Raw genomic sequence first — 24,240 nt, 5'->3', positions numbered from 1 at the left:
GATCCCCTGCTGATTTTGTACGTTTGCCCACTGACAAAGAAATGATCAGTCCTATAATTTTAATGGTCGGTTTATTTTAACAGTGAGAGACAGAATAACAACAAATATCCAGAAAAACGCATTTCGAAAAAGTTATAAATTGATTTGCATTTTAATGAGTGAAATAAGTATTTGATCCCCCTATCAATCAGCAAGATTTCTGGCTCCCAGTTGTCTTCTATACAGGTAACAGGCTGAGATTAAGAGCACTCTCTTAAAGGGAGTGCTCCCAATCTCAGCTTGTTACCTGTATAAAAGACACCTGTCCACAGAAGCAATCAATCGGATTCCAATCTCTCCACCATGTCCAAGACCAAAGAGCTGTCCAAGGATGTCAGGGAGAAGATTGTAGACCTACACAAGGCTGGAATGGGCTATAAGACCATCGCCAAGCAGCTTAGTGAGAGGGTGACAACAGTTGGTGCGATTATTCGCAAATGGAAGAAACACAAAATAACTGCCTCAGTCTGGGGCTCCATGCAAGATCTCACCTCGTGGAGTTTCAATGATCATGAGAACGGTGAGGAATCAGCCCAGAACTTGTCAATGATCTCAAGGCAGCTGGGACCATAGTCACCAAGAAAACAATTGGTAACACACTGCAATGTGAAGGACTGAAATCCTGCAGCGCTCAGAAGGTCCCCCTGCTCAAGAAAGCACATGTACAGGCCCGTCTGAAGTTTGTTACCGATCATCTGAATGATTCAGAGAACTGGGTGAAAGTGTTGTGGTCAGATGAGACCAAAATTGATCTCTTTGGCATCAACTCAACTCGCCGTGTTTGGAGGAGGAGGAATGCTGACTATGACCCCAAGAACACCATCCCCACCGTCAACCATGGAGGTGGAAACATTATGCTTGGGGACGTTTTTCTGCTAAGGGGACAGGAGACTTCACCACATAAAAGGGACAAAGGAGGGAGCCATGTACCATCAAATCTTGGCTGAGAACCTCCTTCCCTCAGCCAGGGCATTGAAAATGGGTCGTGGATGAGTATTCCAGCATGACAATGACCAAAACACAAAGCCAAGGCAACAAAGGAGTGGCTCAAGAAGAAGCACATTGCAGTCTGCTCACATAATTTGTAATAAAAACATATTTGCCATTCTGAAGCTTCCCTCCAACCACTTTGCATATTATTTTATATATATACTGTGATTCAGTACTTGCCAAATATGCTGCAGAAATCTTTCTCCACTAAGTCTGGCTGCAGCCATTTTAACTGTGGGCAGCTGTAGCTGCTGCCTTTTCACTTCCTGGATTTACACAGAGGCACACCTCCAGCTCTGCAGCTCTCATTGGCCCTCTTATGACTCGTCCTCCCTCCCTTCCTGGCAAACTCTCAGGAGAGTGAGAGAGACCAGTGCATGATGTCATAAGCCTAGGCTAATGGCCAGACAGGAAGTGGGCTGTATAAGGTATTTACTGTCAGAAAAAAAAAATGTTTTACTATCCAAAGTGAAAACAACAAGGGCAGAAGATTTAATAGATGGAAAGATGAAAAAAAATGACTGAAGTTCCACTTTAAGGTCCTGGAGTGGCCTAGCCAGTCTACAGACATTAATCCCAAAGAAAATATGTGGAGGGAGCTGAAGGTTCGAGCTACCAAACGTCTGCCTCGAAACCTTAATGACTTGGAGAGGATCTGCAAAGAAATGTCTGACCTCTGTGATTGCCAACAAGGGTTTTGCCACCAAGTACAAAGCCATGTTTTGCAGAGGGGTCAAATACTTATTTCACTCAAAATGCAAATCAATTTACAACTTTCTCTTTCGTTCATTGACGGACACAGCACTTTAATCTTGACTTTAGGGTTATATCGCCACCTTTAGGAGAGGACTAGGCAGAACACACAAAAAAACAAGCACAGTACCACCCAGGGGGCATTCCTACTGGCTATAACCCCTCACTCTGCTCCCAGCAGCTCAGTTTTTTTTCTTGCCTAGTCTAGGAGAAGGACCTGGCTCCCTGTGGGGACCAGTGGTCTTTGAAAATGTTTTTTTTTTTTTTTGTTTTTTTTTTTTTTTTGCTGTTTTTGTTTTTTCTTCCTGTGATCTACAATCAACAGCCAGGCTGGGTGACAGGCTGGATAATATAGATTCTGGTAGTCTCCCCAGCCTGGCCATCGAGCTCCGCGCTGGGTCGGCCGCGACAGGCCCCATTCTGGTCCGGGGCGGCCGGTGAGCTATATGCTCCGGGGCACACACATGTCTAAGCTACTGCTGTCCGAGTCACAGTGTTGCCATGGCCAACAGCCACTCCGTACAATGCGGGAGATGGTTCTGTCCGTGGAGTGCATCCAGTAGTCCCTGCAGGAGGGGTAAGTATGGTTCCACCTGTTTAGGCAGGATGGAGCAGCTGGGCACTCCCTGGGGGGTACTTTAGGGTGTCTCTCTCTCCCTTTCCTCTCTCCCTGCCTTTTTCCCTCCTCCCCATCCAAATGGGGCGCTGCGTGGCTTGGAGTAGCGGGTGCGGAGCACTTACCTGGCCCAGGGATCCTCCAGGCGGTCTCTGGGTCCTGGCAGGGGGTTGTGCTGTCGTTTTTCGTTTGTTCCCCTCGTTCGTTTCCCTTCGTTTTTTACCTTTGTTTTTTCCCTTCGTTTGTTACCCTAGTTTGCCGCCATGCAGGGGGAATGGACACCGCGGCCGTTTTCCTGTAGCCGCAGCCATTTTTTTGAAGTGCGGCTGCCATTTTCTCAGCGGCCGGCGGCCATTTTCTTGTAGCCACAGGGGACAGTTTCTTTTAGTTCTCTAGCGCTGGGCGGCTGTTTAAGCCAGGAACTGACACAGAACACCTCGTGGTTTGGACGCCGGCAGAGGGGAGAACGGACAGCAGCACAGCACAACTCCTTGGTCAGGGTGGTGAGTTCTGCGGGGGGCCCCTAAGCCTGTGGCAGCTAGGTGGGTAGGCATTTTTTGTCCCTTGCCTTAGGTCCCGGGTGACAGGCGAGAGTGGGTCAGACATGGCGTCGGATGCTGGCGCTTCTTCCCCAGACACCCCTGTGATAGCAACCGGTTCCCCTGCACCTGCGGTGCCCACGGACGCTCTGTCGGAATCCTTTGTTTCCAGGGTGGAAGCCGCGTGCGGGCGCAAGGTGGGTAAAAAATTGCCCCCTAGATCCCCCCCCCCCCCCCGGTCTTCCGGGGAAAGCTCTAATTCTGATTTGGGCCCCACTGTGGCAGGCGGCCCCTGTTCTGACGCTTCAGAGGTTGCGGACCATGACCCTTCAGACAGTGAGGAGGAAGCCTCTGCGTCCGTTTCAGCGCAGGAAAAAGCGCTAGTGGGAGCACTTATCACGGTGGTGCAGGATACCTTTTAAAGAGAGAGGATACAGCTGGGGCATCTGCAGATGTGTCGGTCCCTTTTGGGTCCCACAAGCCGGTCCGCACCGCTAAGGTGTTTCCCTACCTAACTTATTTTGATAAGTTTGTTTACATGGAGTGGGAACGCCCGCAGCGTGCCTTTTCAGTCCCAAGGTGAATGGCGGTGTGTTGCCCCTTTGAGGAGAGTTTTCTGAAAAAATGGATATCTTCTCTAGTCGTTGACCCCCCGGTATCTAGGTTTAATAAGGTGACCACGATTTTGGTGGAAGGGTCCCCCTCTTTCAAGGACCCTGCCGACAGAAGGGCCGAGGTGGTTGCCCGGTCCATGTTTAAGGTGGTGGGTTCGGCACTTCGGCCAGTGTTGGCCACGGCTCTGGTGTCACAAACACTTACTGAGTGGGCTAAGTTGTTGCACCGCGAGTTGGGCAAGGAGCAGGTTTCCCCAGTCTGTGTGGAACTGGCAGACCAGTTGGTGCACGGCCTTAAGTATATTTGTGATGTGGCCCTGGATACGGCCCCTTTGCTTTCTAGAGCTTCGGTATCAGCAGTAGTGCTGCGTCGGCTGATTTGGCTCAAGTGTCAAGACATTTTAAAAAAGTGCTGGCTGAGTTGCCCTTCCAAGGTGGGAGGTCGTTTGGCGCTCGCTGGATGACTTTATTAAAATTGTTACTGGGGGGAAGAGTACTTTGCTCCCACGGTCCAGCAAGGGTAAGGAGCCACGCTGTAGGCAGGGACCCTCTTTTTCCACTCAGAAGCGGCTTTTTCGCCCGCCCGTGTCGGCGGGTAAGCGGTCCCAGTTCGAGAAGGTGCCCACTGAGGGACAAAAGCGTCCCTGGTATCGCAAGCCGAACAAGCCTGCGAACAAATCAGCTTCCGCATGAAGGTTCGCCTCCACCCGGCTCTCGGGTGGGGGGTTGCCTTCGGGAGTTTGCAGACTGGTGGACTTCTCTTCTTTCCGACCAGTGGGTCTGCGAGCTGGTTTTGTCAGGCTACAAGATTCTTTCTTGTCCGCCAGACAGGTTTTTTCCCTCCAACCTTCATCTCCTTCCGGATCGTCGGGAGGCCCTGTTTGGGGCAGTGCAGGACTTCCTACTGCGTGGGGTGATAGTGCCTTTACCGACGTTGGAAAGGTTTCAGGGATTCTACTCCAATCTGTTTGTAATCCTGAAGAAGGAAGGGGTCCGTCCGGTCCTCGATCTCAAGGCCCTCAATTATTTTGTTAAGGTTCGAAGGTTCAGGATGGAATCAGTTCGTTCCGTGGTCAATGCACTTCATTAGGGGGATTTCCTGGCATCTTTGGATGTCAAGGACGCATACTTGCATGTCCCCATATGTGCCAGACACCAGAGGTTCCTGCGATTTGCGGTCTGGGACGAGCACTACCAGTTTGTAGCTGTTCCCCTTGGCTTAGCGTCAGCACCAAGGGTCTTCACCAAGGTGCTGGCTCCGATTCTGGCGTTGCTGAGACAACGAGGGATCGCGATCGTGGGTTACCTAGACGACCTCCTCCTGAGAGCAGCTTCTGCCTCAGAACTAAGGGAGGATGTGGCGATCACCATGAAGACTCTTCAGGAGTTTGGCTGGGTGTTGAATCTCCAGAAGTCGGTGTTATTGCCGAACCAGCGCCTGGAGTACTTGGGGTTGATTCTGGACTCCTCAAAGGTGAGAGTCTTTCTTCCTTCAAGCAAGTTGCAGACTCTCCAATCCGCGGTGCGGTTACTGATGTCCCGCAGGTGGTCGTCGCTGCGTTTTTACATGCGAGTTCTGGGCCTCATGGTAGCCACTTTCGAGGCGGTACTGTATGCTCAATTCCACACTTGAGTCTTGCAGAAAGAGATCCTGTCCAAATGGGACAAGTCTCCGACATCCCTGGATTGTCAAATCCGGGTGAGCCAGCTAGCCAGGGCTTCGCTTCTCTGGTGGCTGAGGTCCCTGGCCCTTTGGTCCGGGAAATCGTTCATTCCTCTTCATTGGACGGTGATCACGACGGACGCCAGCCTGACCGGCTGGGGGGGAATTTGGGGCATCCAGTCGGGCCAGGGTCGCTGGATGCAGGAAGAATCCCGCCTGCCGATCAATTTGCTGGAGCTGCGGGCGATCAGGCGGTGCCTCTCCACATGATTGCATAGGCTGCAGGGTCGTCCGGTCAGGATCCAGTCGGACAACGCCACAGCAGTGGCGTATGTCAATCATCAGGGAGGGACAAGGAGCTCAGCGGCAGCGCTGGAGGTCTCCCACATCCTACAGTGGGCAGAGCGGCGCGTGCCGACTCTGTCAGCCATGTACATTCAGGGCGTAGAAAACTGGCAGGCGGACTACCTCAGTTGTCAGTTGCTGGACCAAGGGGACTGGTCACTGCATCCGGAAGTGTTTCGGCTCATTTGCCTACGGTGGAGCATGCCGGATGTGAATCTAGCCTCTCGGCTCAATTGGATGGTGCAGAGGTTTGTGGCCAGGTCAAAGGATCCCTGGGCGGATGCAGCAGACGCGTTGGTGGCCCCAAGGGGGCATTATCAGCTAATTTTTGCCTTTCCCCCTCTCAGGCTTCTCCCTAGTCTGCTGAGCAGCGTGGAGGCCGAGGGGATTCCGGTGATTCTGATTGCCCCAGGCAGGCCTTAATGTCCTTGGTACGCAGACATAGTACAAATGGTGGCGGATGTTCCTTGGCGGCTGCCGGTGCAGGAGGACCTTCTGTCTCAAGGTCCAATTCTCCTTCCTGCTTTACTGTCGCTGGCTTTAACGGCATGGCTGTTGAAAGCCACGTGCTGAGGGACCGAGGGCTGTCTGCTTCGGTAATTTCCACTATGCTAAGGGCGCGAAAGTCTTCTTCCCGGAAGATTTATCATCGAACCTGGAAGGCCTACATCTCCCTCTGTGAGGAGGTGGGATGACATTCGCGTTCATGTTCGGTTTGCAGGATCCTGCTGTTTCTGCAGCAAGGAGTGGATCAGAAGCTTGCATTAAGCACCATCAAGGGGCAGATATCAGCTTCGGCTCTCTTTTTTTCAGCAACCCTTGGTGACTCACTCATTGGTGTGTACGTTTGTTCAGGGGGTTCGGCATGTGACCCCTCCGGTACTCCCGCCGCTGCCCCCGTGGGATCTGAATCTGGTGCTCTCGGTGCTTCAGAAACCACTGTTTGAAAACATTAGGTCGATCCCTTTATTGACGCTCTCTCAGAAAGTAGTCTTTCTAGTGGCTATAACATCTGCAAGGCGGGTTTCTGAGTTGGCTGCCTTGTTATGCAAGTCTCACTATTTGATCCTCCACAAGGATAAGGCGGTGCTGCGTCCGCAGCCCTCTTTTCTTCCAAAGGTTGTTTCAGCCTTTCATCTAAATGAGGACATTGTGCTTCCGTCCTTATGCCCTCGGCCGTCGCATCCCAAGGAGGTCGCTTTACATTCTTTGGATGTGGTCCGGGCTCTGCGGGTGTATCTGTCGGCTACGGCTTCTTTCCGGAGGTTTGGATTCCCTGTTTGTCTCGTTGGCTGGTCCAAAGAAGGGCCTAGCAGTCTTTTTCTCGGTGGATCAGACAGATTGTTGTTCAGGCTTATGCCATAAGGTGGCGGGCGTCTTCCTTTCCCGTCACGGCGTATTCTACCAGGGCATTTGATGCTTTCTGGGCTTTCTTGCATCAAGCGTCCGTTTCACAGTTGTGTAAGGCGGCTCCCTGGTCGTCAGTACACACTTTCACCAAATTTTACAATGTCGATGTGGGCACATCTTCGGATGCATGCTTCGGCCGCATGGTTTTGCAGGCGGCCGTCTGAGGTTGCGGCTCCTCTGATGGGGAGTTCTTTTTGTTGTGGGTGGAGTTTATTTTCTCTGTGTTCCCACCCCTCGTTTTTGGCACTGCTTGGGGACGTCCCTAAGATCAAGATTAAAGTGCTGTGTCCTACAATGAACGAAAGAGAAAATGGGATTTTTGTACTTACCGTAAAATCCCTTTCTCTGACGTTCATTGACGGACACAGCACCCACCCCTCCTATTTATGTTTGTACTGCTTTTTGACGAACTGAGCTGCTGTGAGCAGAGTGAGGGGTTATAGCCAGTAGGACCGCCCCCTGGGCGGTACTGTGCTTGGTTTTTTTTTTTTTTTTTTTCTTGTGTGTTCTGCCCTGTCCTCTCCTCTCCTAAAGGTGGCGATATAACCCTAAGGTCAAGATCAAAGTGCTGTGTCCGTCAATGAATTTCAGAGAGAGGGATTTTACGGTAAGTACAAAAATCCCATTTTTTTTAAATGCGTTTTTCTGGATATTTTTTTGGTTATTCTGTCTCTCACTGTTAAAATAAAATAAACCTACCATTGAAATTTATAGACTGATCATTTCTTTGTCAGTGGGCAAATGTACAAAATCAGCAGGGGATCAAATCCTTTTTTCCCTAACTGTATGGTACACTGCTGTACTGACACTACCTATATAATGTATACTGCTGTACTGATACTGCCCATATACTGTGCAATAATTGGTAGGGATATTGGGAATTTGCACTAATAGGTAGTGATGGGTGTGGGTGGCTATGAGAAATGTGCAGTAATAGGTAGGTATAGATGGGGGAGGAGTATGGGGAATGTTCATTATTTATGTTGGTATGGGTGAGAGAGGGGATTTTACAATAATGGGTATTATGAGTGGCAGGGTAAGGTGGGGAATGTACATGGTGGGGGAGGGGGTCTATGTTTCATTTGGTACAGAGTGATGCATTATGGGAGTCATCTGAGGGTTTCCCTCATATTAGTGATGTGCTCTGACACAAAACAGCCAGTCAGTTTAGTATCATCATGCAGACCTTATGGTCTATAATTTGCAGACATTTCATTGGCTGCAAGCCTCCCACTCGGGGGGTGCTAGATTATTCTAACATTCCTTTTTTTTTTTTTTTTTTTACATAGTTTGGATCAACGCAACTACCTTCTGGACTGTGCTCACACATACAGCTTGCGGGACCTTAAACAGGTGCAGTATGGGAAATTTTGTCTTGTCTGAGGAGTATTTGCTTGGATGTGGTCAGGGTCACCTTTTGAATGTTGCAGATTTGGAGTAGTAGAAATTTCAGCTGAAGCTCGGTCACTATTTCATAGTTGAGATTTGATAAAGGAAACCAGTGCAGGGCAGTATATAGGATGCAAATGCTGCTTCCTCATCCAGCTCTCATGGTGATCCTCTGGCTTCAGTGGTTTTTGCATCACTGACCTGGAAATTGTGTTGGAGAGAAGTTCTTGTAAACAGCTTTTTCCCAGCAAAGTCAAATAATGTTATCAGTGTGAACCGTATTATCAGTACTCAGAATCAGCGTTCAGCTTTTGGTGACTGTGTGTATGTATGTGTGTATATGTGTGTGTGTATATATACTCACTTTTGTTGCCAGCGGTTTAGACATTAATGGCTGTGTGTTGAGTTATTTTGAGGGGACAGAAAATTTACACTGTTATACAAGCTGTACACTCACTACTTTACATTGTAGCAAAGTGTCATTTCTTCAGTGTTGTCACATGAAAAGATAGAATAAAATATTTACAAAAATGTGAGGGGTGTACTCACTTTTGTGAGATACTGTATCTGTGTGTATAATTAAAATATATCTATCTATCTCCATCCATCCATCCCCCACACACACCACACACACACAGTATCTCACAAAAGTGAGTACACCCATGGAGTTCACCAGAGCTTAACAGGTTGCCACTGGTGTCCTCTTCCACTCCTCCATGACGACATCACAGAGCTGGTGAATGTTGGAGATCTTGTGCTCCTCCACCTTCCATTTGAGGATGCCCCACAGATGCTCAATAGGGTTTAGGTCTGGATGCTTGGCCAGTCCATCACCTTTACCCTCAGCTTCTTTAGTAAGGCAGTGGTCGTGTTGGAGGTGTGTTTGGGGTCGTTATCATGTTGGAATACTGCCCTACGGCCCAGTCTCCGAAGGGATCATGTTCTGCTTCAGTATGTCACAGTACATGTTGGCATTCATGGTTCCCTCAATGAACAGTAGCCTCCCCAGTGCCGGAAGCAAGCATGCAGCCCCAGACCATGACACTCCCACCACCATGATTGACTGTAGACAAGACACACTTGTCTTTGTACTCCTCACCTGGTTGCCGCCACACACGCTTGACACCATCTGAACAAATTAAAGCGGAGTTCTGCCTTTTTTTTTTTTTTTTTTAAGTCGGCAGCTACAAATACTGCAGCTGCTGACTTATAAAATATGAACACTTACCTGTCCAGGGCACCAGCGATGTCGGCACCCGAAGCCGATCTGTCCCTCGGCTTTTGGGTGGTGGCACAGACATCTTCAGTAAGGGAATCGGGAAGTGAAGCCTTGCGGCTTCATATATATGTATATATATGTGTGTTTATGTATATGTGTGTGTGTGTGTGTGTGTATATGTATATGTATATGTATATATATATATATATATATATATATATATATATATATATATATATATATATATATATATATATATATATATATATATATATATATATATAAAATACACATTTTTAATTGTTTTTTGTTTGTTTTGTTCTTTGTTATAAAACATATATTCAATGAAAAACAAAATATCTTCATACAAAGTAGGATATATTATATGCATATATATATTCATTTGGTCTAAATTTATGAAGATATTTTGGTTTTCATTGGATATGTTTTATAACAAAGTAAAACATATATATATATATATATATATATATATATATATATATATATATATATATATATGTGTACATACATATACATACATTTTTTTTTTTTTTTTTTTAATTCCAACAATTTCGGCATTTTTTGTTTTATATCACAAAAAATAAAACCCAATGGTGATCAAATACCATCAAAAGAAAGCTCTATTTGTGTGAATAAAATATATAAATTTTGTTTGCGTACATTGTTGCATGACTGAGCAATTGCCAGTTAAATTAGGGCAGTGCTGAATAGCAAAAAATGGTCTGATCATGAAGGGGTGTAAAACCTTCTGGAGCTCAAGAGGTTAATTAATCCACTACCATGTAAAAGCCTTTCTTATAAACCTCTTTGTTAAATCTCTGTATAATAGGAATCTGCTATGCTGGTGCAATCATTGTTGTAGATGTTGTAATCCAGTCTCAATATATCTCCGGCAGATGTCATAACGTGTGTCTCTTGCAGATCGCTGATGGGGTGTTTGAACCTTTTCTTCAGTCTGCTGTGGAGTTTGCCTGCAGACATGTCTTTCAGTGTGATCTCTGCAGTCAGAGAGGATTCATCTGCCAGATATGTAACAGCAATGAGATCATCTACCCCTTCCAGTTTGACACAACCAGAAGGTGAGACGTCAGGATTCCAGATTCCTTTGTGTTGTTTTGGAAAGCGTTGCGCAAACTGTTGGTGCTATATAAATGCTCTATAATTATAATCATAATATTATTTGGTACACCAAGGCACTGCTCATGTTTCCACCATGGGTTCAGTTAAAACAAAACTGATGCCAGTAACTAAGACCCTTTTTTATAAATGATGAGAATTGTCTTTGGGTTACAGTGATTGATTACATCATCCCTGATAGTAGCTTCTAATTCAACAAATAGATCTATTCAAATGTGCTGCCAGTTCTTCCATGTCCCAGGATAGGTTGCCATTCTCTATGTCATCCACTAGATGGCAGCATCTGAGCCCTGTTTCTTCTCTTATAGGTGTCCTGAATGTAAAGCAGTCTTCCATATTCCATGTAAGACTCCACAGACACAGTGCCCACGTTGCCTACGGAGAAGAAGGTACCAGGACCAGGGGGTGAAGGTGTGAGGTGCCTTTGAATTTTGCTCAATTTCCTGCAGTGTGGAAGATATGGTTGCTGCTGCCCGTCACTTTACTCCTGTATATAGACTATATATTGCTTGTGTGTATGTAGTGTACAGACTCTGCAATGAAGGAAGAGGAGGATATGGCCCATCATGCTTTATCGGATGGAGTGGATCCTTGTTCTCCATGGCCATGACTTGCAAGAAACACTCCAATATACCTTCAGCCAGTAACTGCCTGGACAAGTCTCTCTATGCGTCCGGTCCCTACATGTTAATCCACAGTCTTCCATTCCTCACCGCTTATTTCATGTCACAGGAAGGAGAGAGCCTCAGCCAGGCAGCAATCTCCTCCATCCTCGCTAATAGGAGAACTGTCCTCCATCAGAACCCTGGCCAGGCAGCAATCTCCTCCATCCTCACTAATAGGAGAACTGTCCTCCATCAGATTCTCGGCCATGCAGGACACCCCTCTTCCTAACCAATATGAGAACTGTGCGTTATCAAAGCCTTGGCCAGGCAAGACTCCCCCTCCTCACTAATATGAGAACTTCCACTATCTGACCCCCCTTCCTTTCTAATACAAGAATTGTCCTGCATTAGATCTTCAGGCAGGCTGGACAACCCCCTTGCTAACTAATATGACAGCTGTCCAACATTGAAGCCTTGGCCAGGAAGGACACCCACTTCCTAAGTACTAGGAGAACTATTTGTCTTCAGAGTCTGAGTGAGGCAGGACACCTCCTTCCTCACTAATACAAGAACTGTCTGTCATTGGAGCCTCTGTGAGGCAGGACACCCCTCCTCCAAACTAATATGACCGCTGTCCACCATTGAAGCCTTGGCCAGGAAAGGAACCCACTTCCTAAGAAGTAATAAGAGAACTATCTGTCATCAGAGTCTCAGCCAGGCTGGGCACCCCCTATCTCACTAATACAAGAGCTGTCCACCATCAGAGCCTCGGCCAAGGAGGACATCCCCTTCTTAACTAATAATAGAAATAATATGAGAATTTCCACCATCAAAGCCTCTGCTAGGCAGGAAACCCCCTTCCTTTCAAATACAGAATACTTTATTAATCCCATTGGGAAATTGTTAATACAAGAATTGTCCGGCCTCAGATTTTCAGCCAGGCTGGACACCCCCTTGCTAACTTAAATGACAACTGACCAACATTGAAGCCTTGGCCAGGAAGGACACCCACTTCCTAAGTACTAGGAAAACTATTTGTCTTCAGAGTCTTAGCCAGGCAGGATACCCCTTTTCTCACTAATATGAGAACTGTCCGCCATTGGAGCCTCTGTGAGGCAAGACAGACACCCCTCTTCCAAACTAATATGACAGCTGTCCACCAGTGAAGCCTTGGCCAGGAAGGACACCCACTTCCTAAGTAATAGGAGAACTATTTGTCTTCAGAGTCTTAGCCAGGCAGGACATCCCCTTCCTCACGAATACAAGAACTGTCTGCCATCAAAGCCTCTGTGAGGCAGGACACCCCTCCTCCGAACTAATATGACAGCTGTCCACCACTGAAGCCTTGGCCAGGAAGGACACCCACTTCCTAAGAAGTAATAAGAGAACTACCTGTCTTCAGACTCTCAGCCAGGCTGGGCACCCTGTTTCTCACTAATATGAGAGCTGTCCACCATCAGAGCCTCGGCCAAGGAGGACACCCCCTTAACTATTAATAGAACTGTCTGTCATTAGAACCTCAGCCAGGCAGGACACCCCCTTCCTCACTTATACAAGAGATTCTCACCATTGGAACCTCAGCCAGGCAGGACACCCCCTTCCTCACTAATACGAGAGATTCTCACCATCGGAACCTCAGCCAGGCAGGACACCCCCTTCCTCACTTATACAAGAGATTCTCACCATCGGAACCTCAGCCAGGCAGGACACCCCCTTTCTAACTAATATGACAACTGTCCACTATCGGAGCCTCGGCTAGAAAGGACACACCCCCTTCCTCACTAATCCTGACGTATCATGAAGAGTTACTCTTTATTATTTTTATGGAAATATGAAGTTTACAGCTTGTAATATTTTTCTAGTTTTCATCATCTTTTTAATGAATCGTGTGCCTTTCTGACAATAGACAGTAGTGAGTAGCAGCCAAGCATCATGGGAGTTAGAGGAGGACAAAGCAGGGCACGTTGAGTGTCTGTCTGTCTGTCTTCTGAGTAGATTGACTGAAGTCCACTTATAGTGTGGATGACTCCTGATTGGACAGCAAGGTGAAATCGCAGCATTACTACTTCACCCAATCACTGTATGAAGAGCCAGTCCCAAGTTTTGGGCTTATAGTTCAGGGAAATCTGGATCCTAACAGTTTGGCCTATACAGCTGCTCTAGGCAATTCCTCCGTTTACTTTAACAGATTGTAGTGTGTGTGAAAAATCCTCTATTTTTAAAAGAAATTTCCCATTTGGGGAAGAAAATCACTCTCATTCTAAGGTGGGCGTAATTCATTATTTTCAGTGGCTGGAAGCTGGTAATGGCACTTTCCTCAAAGCAGCATCTTTTTATTTTGTTTTCACTGTTTTCTACAGTTTTTGTCATACCATTCAAAATCCTATGAAGGAGAGGCTAAAGTGCCACAAAAGGGAAGTCATAAACTTTGCTGATCTTTATAAATACGTAGTCATGGTCCACAACTCCTCCAGCAGCCAATCGGTATAAATATCTAATCTTGGTCCTCAACCCCTCCAGCAACGAATCTATATAAATACCCAGTTATGGTCAACAACCCCTTTCAGCAGCCAATCGATCTAAATACCTAATTCTAGTCCACAACCCCTCCAGCAGCTTTTAGTTATACCTAATTGTGGTCCACAACCCCTCCAGCAGCTTTTAGGTATAAATACCTAATCATGGTCCACAACTCCTCCAGAAGTCAATCTATATAAATACCTAATCATGGTCCACAACTCCTCCAGAAGTCAATCTATATAAATACCTAAGCATTTTCTGCAACTCCTCCATATAAATACCCAGTCATGGTTCACAACTCCTCCAGCAGCCAATCTAATATAAATACCCAATCCTGGTCCACAACCCCTCCATATAAATATCTAATCATGGTCCACAACTCCTCCATATAAATACCTATTCATGGTCCACAACCCCTCCAGAAGCCAATCAATATAAATACCTAATCGGGGTCCACATCTCCTCCAGCAGCCAATCTAATATAAATACCCAATCCTGGTCCACAACCCCTCCATATAAATACCTAATCAGGGTCCACAACTCCTCCATATAAATACCTATTCATGCACCACAACCACTCCAGCAGCCCATCTATATAAATACCTAATCATGGACCACAACCATTCCAGCAGCCAATCTATATAAATACCCCATAATATCCCACGACTTTTCCAGCAGCCAACCTTTCTAAATACCCCAGTCATGTCCCATGACTCAACATTAGCCTATCCTATATAAATGCCCTTTTTTGCCCCCTTCAGCAGTCAGCCTTTAGAAAGACAAATCATGTCCTATTACTCCTCAAGCAAACAATCTTTATAAAGTCCATTCCTGTCTTATGACTCCTCTAGCAATCAATCATAAATACCAATCATGATTCGTCCAGCAGCCAATCTATTTAAATACTACATCTTGTCTCATTACTCCTCCCCCAACCACTCTTCATATCTGTCTCATGATGTTGAATCTTGCTTTTAGCAGCCAATCTTTAGAAAAGACCCATCATGTCCCATAACTTCTCCAGTAGTCAAACCTAAGGCCCTCATGCACATGGAAGCTTTTGTGTATCTTGCACAAATTGAGAGCATGAGGCAGCTGCAGCATACAACTACCCATAGTAATAGATGTTTGAATGCTAGCTGTACGTGGGTCTGCACCATGCTTGAAAAGGTACGCATATGGGCGTATGTGCTGGAACACAGCTGTTGTATGTTCTGAGATTTGAGTTTATGCTAAGTGTACAGCTAGCATTCAACCATTCGTTACTAGGGGCGGCTATACACTGCACCCCCAGTTTACATGAGAAACATAAAAGTGTCTCTGTGCATGAGGCTCAATAAAAATACCCCATCATAGCCCATGATTTTTTCAGCAGCCAATCTTTATAAATACTGCATCATATCCCATGACTCTTCCAACAGCCAATCTTTATAAATACCCTATTCCGTCCCATGACTCTTCCAACAGCCAATCTATATAAATACCCCATTGTGCCCCATGACTCCTCCACCAGCCAATCTATATAAATAATGCATAGTGTCCCATGACTCTTCCAACAGCCAATCTTTGCAGATACCCCAATGTTTCCCATGACTCCTCCAAGGGCCAATCTTTATAAACACCCCATTGTGTCCCATGACTACTCCAAGAGTCAATCTTTATAAATACCCCATTGTGTCCCATGACTCCTCCAATCTTTATAAATACCCCATTGTGTCCCATGACTCTTCCAACAGCCAATCTTTATAAATACCCCATTGTTTCCCATGACTCTTCCAGCAGCCAATCTTTATAAATACCCCATTGTGTCCCATGACTCCTCCAACAGCCAATCTTTATCAATACCCCATTGTGTCCCATGACTCTTCCAACAACAGCCAATCTTTCAAAATACTGCATCACGTCCCATGACTCTTCCAACAGCCAATTTATATAAATACCCCATCGTGTCCCATGACTCTTCCAACAGCCAATCTTTGCAAATGCCCCATTGTGTCCCATGACTCTTCCAACAGCTAATCTATATAAATACCCCATTGTGTTCCATGATTCTTCCAACAGCCAATCTTTGCAAATGCCCCATTGTGTCCCATGACTCTTCCAACAGCCAACCTTTATAAATATCCCATCATGTCCCATGACTCTTCCAGCTGCCAGTTTTATAAATGCCCTGCTACGCCACATGATTCCTCCAGCCACCAGTTTCCATAAAGACTTTATAATGTACCATGATCCCCACGCACTGACAAATGATTCTGTTCTGGAGAAGCGAAATAACTGACATATCCATATTATATTTACTTGGCCTGGAAGGTTGCAGTCATTGCCCATTGGGAGCTTCTTCCTGCAGCCTGGCCTTGCTGGATTTGGAGGTTGTAGTTGACCGCACATTAACGTGATTAGCAGCTTCCATCCTTCCAGGACTCAGAAGACGTTACCTAATCTAACTCCTTTATCTGGAGAGTGGTAATGAGGAGCTCACGTGCCAAACATTACTAACCAAACCTGTCATCTTTTTTAAATTATTCTGCCAATAAAAAAGATTTGTCACTATATCGTGTGTGTTGTTTAATGCCATGTGTGTTCAGATTCGTTTCCTGATTTCTCCAGCGTTGTACACATATAGAAAGATGAACACAAGACAACCCCCAACCTCACCCTTCCTGTTTTCCTGTATCCTCATCTGTAGACTGTCACACTTTAATTAGAACATTATACAGTATATATGCAATGATATCTCTCCTGAATAATAATAATATAACTTATGTCTAGAGAGCTGTGATGTCACTTCTGAATAATGTGGCTGATATTTAGAGAACAATGATGTTGCTCCTGTACAATGTAACATATCTAAGGAGCGGCAATGTCACTCCTATATAATATAAGATATCTGGAGAGTGATGATGTCACTCCTGTATAATATAAGATATCTGGAGAGTGATGATGTCACTCCTGTATAATATTACAGTATCTCACAAAAGTGAGTATACCCCTCACATTTTTGTAAATATTTTCTTCTATCTTTTCATGTGACAACACTGAAGAAATGACACTTTGCTACAATGTAAAGTAGTGAGTGTACAGCTTATATAACAGTGTAAATTTTCTGTCCCCTCAAAATAACTCAACACACAGCCATTAATGTCTAAACTGCTGGCAACAAAAGTGAGTACACCCCTAAGTGAAAATGTCCAAATTGGGCCCAAAGTGTCAATATTCTGTGGGGCCACCATTATTTTCCAGCACTGCAATAACCCTCTTGGGCATGGAGTTCACCAGAGCTTCACAGGTTGCCACTGGAGTCCTCTTCCACTCCTCCATGATGACATCATTGGGCTGGTGGATGTTGGAGACCTTGTGCTCCTCCACCTTCCATTTGAGGATGTCCCACAGATGCTCAATAAGGTTTAGGTCTGGAGACATGCTTGACCAGTCCATCACCTTTACCCTCAGCTTCTTTAGCAAGGCAATGGTCGCCTTGGAGGTGTGTTTGGGTCATTATCATGTTGGAATACTGCCCTACGGCCCAGTCTCCGAAGGGGGGGGGATGATGCTCTGCTACAGTATATCACAGTACATGTTGGTATTAATGTTTCCTTCAATGAACTGTAGCTCCCCAGTGCTGGCAGCACTCATGCAGCCCCAGACCATGACACTCCCACCACCATGCTTGACTGTAGGCAAGACACACTTGTCTTTGTACTCCTCAACTGGTTGCCGCCACACACGTTTGACACCATCTGAACGAAATACGTTTATCTTGGTCTCATCAGACCACAGGACATGGTTCCAGTAATCTATGTCTTTAAATGAAATCTGATGGTCCAACAAGGATCCGTACCCCCACACTTGAGGCCCCACCACTGCGCCAAGGACACACTTAAATATGAATGCTACAAAATAAAAGTTGACTAATAAAAATAAAGCTGCCACTTTAAATCAACAAAATATAAAATGGCATTTACCATATAAATGAATAAAAGTAAATAGTGGTGTTAATAAATCAAAAGCACCCAGTGTTAAGTGTTAACAGACTAAAGATACATAAGTATAAATGTGATCATGATCCGTGACTAAATAGTCCATATATAAGACATGATGTTTCAAACCGTCTTAGACAAAACGTGATCTTGAGTTCTTCCACCACACCACGTGCACTTGGTGACTTCACTCCCCTCTGGATATGCAACCCTCACAGGGTTAAACATTCACTGATATCCAATCGTGAACCGGATGTTCTTAGACTCCCCACATATAATAAAACAAAGTGCTCCAATAGTGCAGTAACGTTAAGGTGAATTTATTAAATGTAGATGAAAAACTTGCACTCACATGAGAGCAGATATACAACAGCATCAAAGTACTGGCATGGTATGGTCACAGCGGACCCAGCGTGTGTGATCTGTGTCTCACCCACACGAGATCGTGAGCCTTGGAACGTCGCTTCCAGCATTACATCAAATGTCACAAATTGTTGCTGTAGAGCCACGTCCTGATGCGTTTCGTCATCATTTCTTACTCATGGTATTGGCAGTGCGGCATGACAACCTCCCCTTTATAGTATTTCATCTAATGATGATAAGCATCCTGCAGCCCATGCGCTACCTTCGTGTCCCCGCAACCATATTTCCTCTGCTTACAATTAATTTGTGGTATATCATATTAATCAAAATAAGCATATTAATACTAAAAAGACAAGACATCACACGTAAGTGACTCTGCAACTACTCATGAATGATTAAACAAAGAAAAATGCAAACTATATGCTCAGTATAGAGGCACATTGGTAATTAATTAGCATAAATACATTAAATTAAAACCAATATATATGTACCATTTATTTAAATCTTAAAAAACTTAAAGCTGTGAGATAATCACTCAATAACTTTTACAATATATTCATTAAATTTTTTTTGTCTAAGACTGTTTGAAACATCATGTCTTATACAGTCAGGTCCATAAATATTGGGACATCAACACAATTCTAATCTTTTTGGCTCTATACACCACCACAATGGATTTGAAATGAAACGACCAAAGATGTGCTTTAACTGCAGACTTTCAGCTTTAATTTGAGGGTATTTACTTCCAAATCAGGTGAACGGTGTAGGAATTACAACTGTTTGTATATGTGCCTCCCACTTTTTAAGGGACCAAAAGTAATGGGACAGATTAACAATCATCCATCAAACTTTCACTTTTTAATACTTGGTTGCAAATCCTTTGCAGTCAATTACAGCCTGAAGTCTGGAACACATAGACATCACCAGACGTTGGGTTTCATCCCTGGTGATGCTCTGCCAGGCCTCTACTGCAACTGTCTTCAGTTCCTGCTTGTTCTTGGGGCATTTTCCCTTCAGTTTTGTCTTCAGCAAGTGAAATGCATGCTCAATTGTATTCAGGTCAGGTGATTGACTTGGCCATTGCATAACATTCCACTTCTTTCCCTTAAAACACTCTTTTGGTTGCTTTCGCAGTATGCTTCGGGTCATTGTCCATCTGCACTGTGAAGCGCCGTCCAATAAGTTCTGAAGCATTTTGCTGAATATGAGCAGATAATATTGCCCAAAACACTTCAGAATTCATCCTGCTGCTTTTGTCAGCAGTCACATCATCAATAAATACAAGAGAACCAGTTCCATTGGCAGCCATACATGCCCATGCCATGACACTACCACCACCATGCTTCACTGATGAGGTGGTATACTTTTGATCATGAGCAGTTTCTTTCCTTCTCCATACTCTTCTCTTCCCATCACTCTGGTACAAGTTGATCTTGGTCTCATCTGTCCATAGGATGTTGTTCCAGAACTGTGAAGGCTTTTTTAGATGTTGTTTGGCAAACTCTAATCTGGTCTTCCTGTTTTTGAGGCTCACCAATGGTTTACATCTTGTGGTGAACCCTCTGTATTCACTCTGGTGAAGTCTTCTCTTGATTGTTGACTTTGACACACATACACCTACCTCCTGGAGAGTGTTCTTGATCTGGCCAACTGTTGTGAAGGGTGTTTTCTTCACCAGGGAAAGAATTCTTTCGTCATCCACCACAGTTGTTTTCCGTGGTCTTCCGGGTCTTTTGGTGTTGCCGAGCTCACCGGTGCATTCTTTCTTTGTAAGGACGTTCCAAACAGTTGATTTGGCCACACCTAATGTTTTTGCTATCTCTCCAATAGGTTTGTTTTGTTTTTTCAGCCTAATGATGGCTTGCTTCACTGATAGTGACAGCTCTTTGGATCTCATATTGAGAGTTGACAGCAACAGATTCCAAATGCGAATAACACACTTGAAATGAACTCTGGACCTTTTATCTGCTCCTTGTAAATGGGATAATGAGGGAATAACACACACCTGGCCATGGAACAGCTGAGCAGCCAATTGTCCCATTACTTTTGGTCCCTTAAAAGTGGGAGGCACATATACAAACTGTTGTAATTTCTACACCGTTCACCTGATTTGGATGTAAATACCCTCAAATTAAAGCTTAAAGTCTGCAGTTAAAGCACATCTTGTTCGTTTCATTTCAAATCCATTGTGGTGGTGTATAGAGCCAAAAAGATTAGAATTTTGTCGATGTCCCAATATGTATGGACCTGACTGTGTATGGACTATTTAGTCACCGATCATGATCACATTTATACTTCTGTATCTTTAGTCTGTTAACACTGGGTGTTTTTGAATAGAGTTATTAGCTTTTATTTACTTTTATTTATTTATTTATATGGTAAATGCTTTTTAAATCCATGTCCTTAGTCTGCTTGTCTTCAGCAAACTGTTTGCGTGCTTTCTTGTGCATCATCTTTAGAAGAGGCTTTCTTTCTGGGATGACAGCCATGCAGACCAATTTGATGCAGTGTGCGGCGTATGGTCTAAGCTCTGACAGGCTGACCCCCCACCCCTTCTACCTCTGCAGCAATGCTGGCAGCACTCATACATCTATTTCCCAAAGACAACCTCTGGATATGACGCTGAGTACGTGCACTCAACTTCTTTGGTCACCCATGGCGAGGCCTGTTTTGAGTGGAACCTGTCCTGTTAAACCTCTGTATGGTCTTGGCCACCATGCTGCAGCTCAGTTTCAGGGTCTTGGCAATTTTCTTATAGCCTAGGCCATCTTTATGTAGAGCAACAATTCTTTTTTTCAGATCATTAGAGTTTTTTTGCCATGAGGTGCCATGTTGAACTTCCAGTGACCAGTGTGAAAGCGATAAGCACCAAATTTAACACACCTGCTCCCCATTCACACCTGAGACCTTGTAGCACCAATAATTAAAAAGGGCCCAAAAAACATCCCTGGGAATTACAGACCAGTTAGCCTAACATCAATAGTATGTAAAATCTTGGAGGGGATGATAAGGGACTATATACAAGATTTTAGTAATAAGAACAATATCATTAGCAGTAATCAGCATGGATTCATGAAGAATCGTTCTTGCCAAACCAATCTATTAACCTTCTATGAGGAGGTGAGTTGCCATCTAGATAAAGGAAGGCCCGTAGACGTGGTGTATCTGGATTTTGCAAAAGCATTTGACACAGTTCCCCATAAACGTTTACTGTACAAAATAGGGTCCGTTGGCATGGACCATAGGGTGAGTACCTGGATTGAAAACTGGCTACAAGGGCGTGTTCAGAGGGTGGTGATAAATGGGGAGTACTCAGAATGGCCAGGGGTGGGTAGTGGGGTTCCCCAGGGTTCTGTGCTGGGACCAATCCTATTTAATTTGTTTATAAACGATCTGGAGGATGGGATAAACAGTTCAATCTCTGTATTTGCAGACGATACTAAGCTAAGCAGGGAAATAACTTCTCCGCAGGATGTGGAAACCTTGCAAAAAGACCTGAACAAATTAATGGGGTGGGCGACTACATGGCAAATGAGGTTCAATGTAGAAAAATGTAAAATAATGCATTTGGGTGGCAAAAATATGAATGCAATCTATACACTGGGGGGAGAACCTCTGGGGGAATCTAGGATGGAAAAGGACCTGGGGGTCCTAGTAGATGATAGGCTCAGCAATGGCATGCAATGCCAAGCTGCTGCTAATAAAGCAAACAGAATATTGGCATGCATTAAAAGGGGATCAACTCCAGAGATAAAACAATAATTCTCCCGCTCTACAAGACTCTGGTCCGGCCGCACCTGGAGTATGCTGTCCAGTTCTGGGCACCAGTCCTCAGGAAGGATGTACTGGAAATGGAGCGAGTACAAAGAAGGGCAACAAAGCTAATAAAGGGTCTGGAGGATCTTAGTTATGAGTGAAGGTTGCGAGCGTTGAACTTATTCTCTCTGGAGAAGAGACGCTTGAGAGGGGATATGATTTCAATCTACAAATACTGTACTGGTGACCCCACAATAGGGATAAAACGTTTTCGCAGAAGAGAGTTTAATAAGACTCGGGGCCACTCATTACAATTAGAAGAAAAGAGGTTTAACCTTAAACTACGTAGAGGGTTCTTTACTGTAAGAGCGGTAAGGATGTGGAATTCCCTTCCACAGGCGGTGGTCTCAGCGGGGAGCATTGATAGCTTCAAGAAACTATTAGATAATCACCTGAATGACCGCAATATACAGGGATATGTAATGTAATACTGACACATAATCACACACATAGGTTGGACTTGATGGACTTGTGTCTTTTTTCAACCTCACCTACTATGTAACTATGTAACACTAACGAGTCACATGACACCGGGGAGGGAAAATTGGGCCCAATTCGGACATTTTCAGTTAGGGGTGTACTCACTTTTGTTGCCAGCGATTTGGACATTAAAGGGTAAGTTCACCTTTACAGAAAAATCTGTAAGGTGAACTTACACAGAACCCCCTCCTTAACCCCCCCCCCCCCTTAGTCCCGCTGGCCTGCAGCGCGTCGATCTCTCATTCTGAGCCCTGCTATCGCCGCCTCTCCGGACTGGGGTTTAGAAATCCCCTTGGCTTAATCTCTAAAACGTCCCCTTCAGGAGGTACGTTTTGGAGCATTCTAATTGGTTGGCGCCGTCACATGGGTGGCGCCGACCAGTCAGATCCTGCGTAGCCCGTCTTGTCAGTGGGGAAGAAGTAGAGAGCATGCTGAGGGGCTTTCTAACCCCTTTGATCCGGTGAGGCGGCGATAGCAGGTCTCAGAACTGGAGATCAACACTTTGTAGGTCAGCGGGGTGGGGGGTGGGGAGGGGGTCCTGTGTAAGTTCATCTTACAGTATTTTCTGTAAAGGTGGACTTACACTTTAATGGCTGTGTGTTGAGTTATTTTGAGGGGACAGCAAATTTACACTGTTATACAAGCTGTACACTCACTACTTTACATTGTAGCAAAGTGTCATTTCTTCAGTGTTGTCACATGAAAAGATATACAATGGAACCTCGGATTGCGAGTAACGCAGTTTACAAGCTATATATATATTTTTTTAAGTTCTGACTCGCTTTGCATGCGTTGTCTTGCAAGATGAGCAGAATTCAAGCCTCTGGGGTATGCAGTACCGCATTTGGCCAGTGGTGTGGGGGCGCCGGAAATGCTCGTAGGCACTCGGAAACACTCCGTTCCCGAGTGTCCCTGAGGGTCTCCGGCGCCACCGCACCTCTGCCCACATGCGGTACTGCATAGACAAGCAGTGGCTGTGGAACGGATTATCTGAGTCTCTATTAATTCCTATGGGGAAACTCGGTTTGATATACGAGTGCTTTGGATTACAAGCATTCTTCTGGAACAAATTATGCTCGTAATCCAAGGTACAACTGTACTAAGCGATTTACAAAAATGTGAGGGGTGTACTCACTTTTGTGAGATACTGTATATCTGGAGAGCGGTGACGTCACTCCTATATAATATATCTTATATCTGGAGAGCGGTGATGTCACTCCTGTATAATATATCTTATATCTGGAGAGTGGTGATGTCACTCCTGTATAATATAACTTATATCTGGAGAGCGGTGATGTCACTCCTGTATAATATAACTTATATCTGGAGAGCGGTGATGTCACTCCTGTATAATATAACTTATATCTGGAGAGTGGTGATGTCACTCCTGTATAATATAACTTATATCTGGAGAGCGGTGATGTCACTCCTGTATAATATAACTTATATCTGGAGAGCGGTGATGTCACTCCTGTATAATATAACTTATATCTGGAGAGTGGTGATGTCACTCCTGTATCAAGTTTATCTTGGAAGGATTTGACACAAGGATTTGTGTTCTTAGTAAATTTGCTTTGTTGTATTGCGAGTACAGAAGAGGTATTGCAGTGGGCGATGTGCATGATGACTCCTGTGTGCGGTCAGTCTGTGCTGGCATCTCCTGTGATTGTATGTAAAGGAAACGTGTGAATCTCATGTCTGAATTTCACTGAACAGGAAATATCAGAGGCAGGCTGAGACA

The 24,240-nt window shown here is 45.0% G+C and overlaps 1 protein-coding gene across 1 annotated transcript in view; it reads left to right on the top strand.

The window, feature by feature from the left end:
* Positions 1 to 16,413, top strand: part of PLEKHM1 (pleckstrin homology and RUN domain containing M1) — a gene marked incomplete in the record, with an annotated part of 47,180 nt that extends 30,767 nt beyond the window's left edge. The window contains 3 exon segments of the mRNA XM_073606763.1: positions 8,259 to 8,322; positions 10,520 to 10,677; positions 11,044 to 16,413. Of these exon segments, the coding sequence (XP_073462864.1) occupies positions 8,259 to 8,322; positions 10,520 to 10,677; positions 11,044 to 11,152 (331 nt within the window).
* Between the last annotated feature and the right edge of the window lie 7,827 nt (positions 16,414 to 24,240).

Source organism: Aquarana catesbeiana, linkage group LG12 (genome assembly GCF_042186555.1).
Source record: "Aquarana catesbeiana isolate 2022-GZ linkage group LG12, ASM4218655v1, whole genome shotgun sequence".
NCBI lineage: Eukaryota > Metazoa > Chordata > Amphibia > Anura > Ranidae > Aquarana > Aquarana catesbeiana.
Note: the sequence above shows the minus strand (reverse complement) of the source record. Positions and strands in the feature narration are given on the sequence as shown.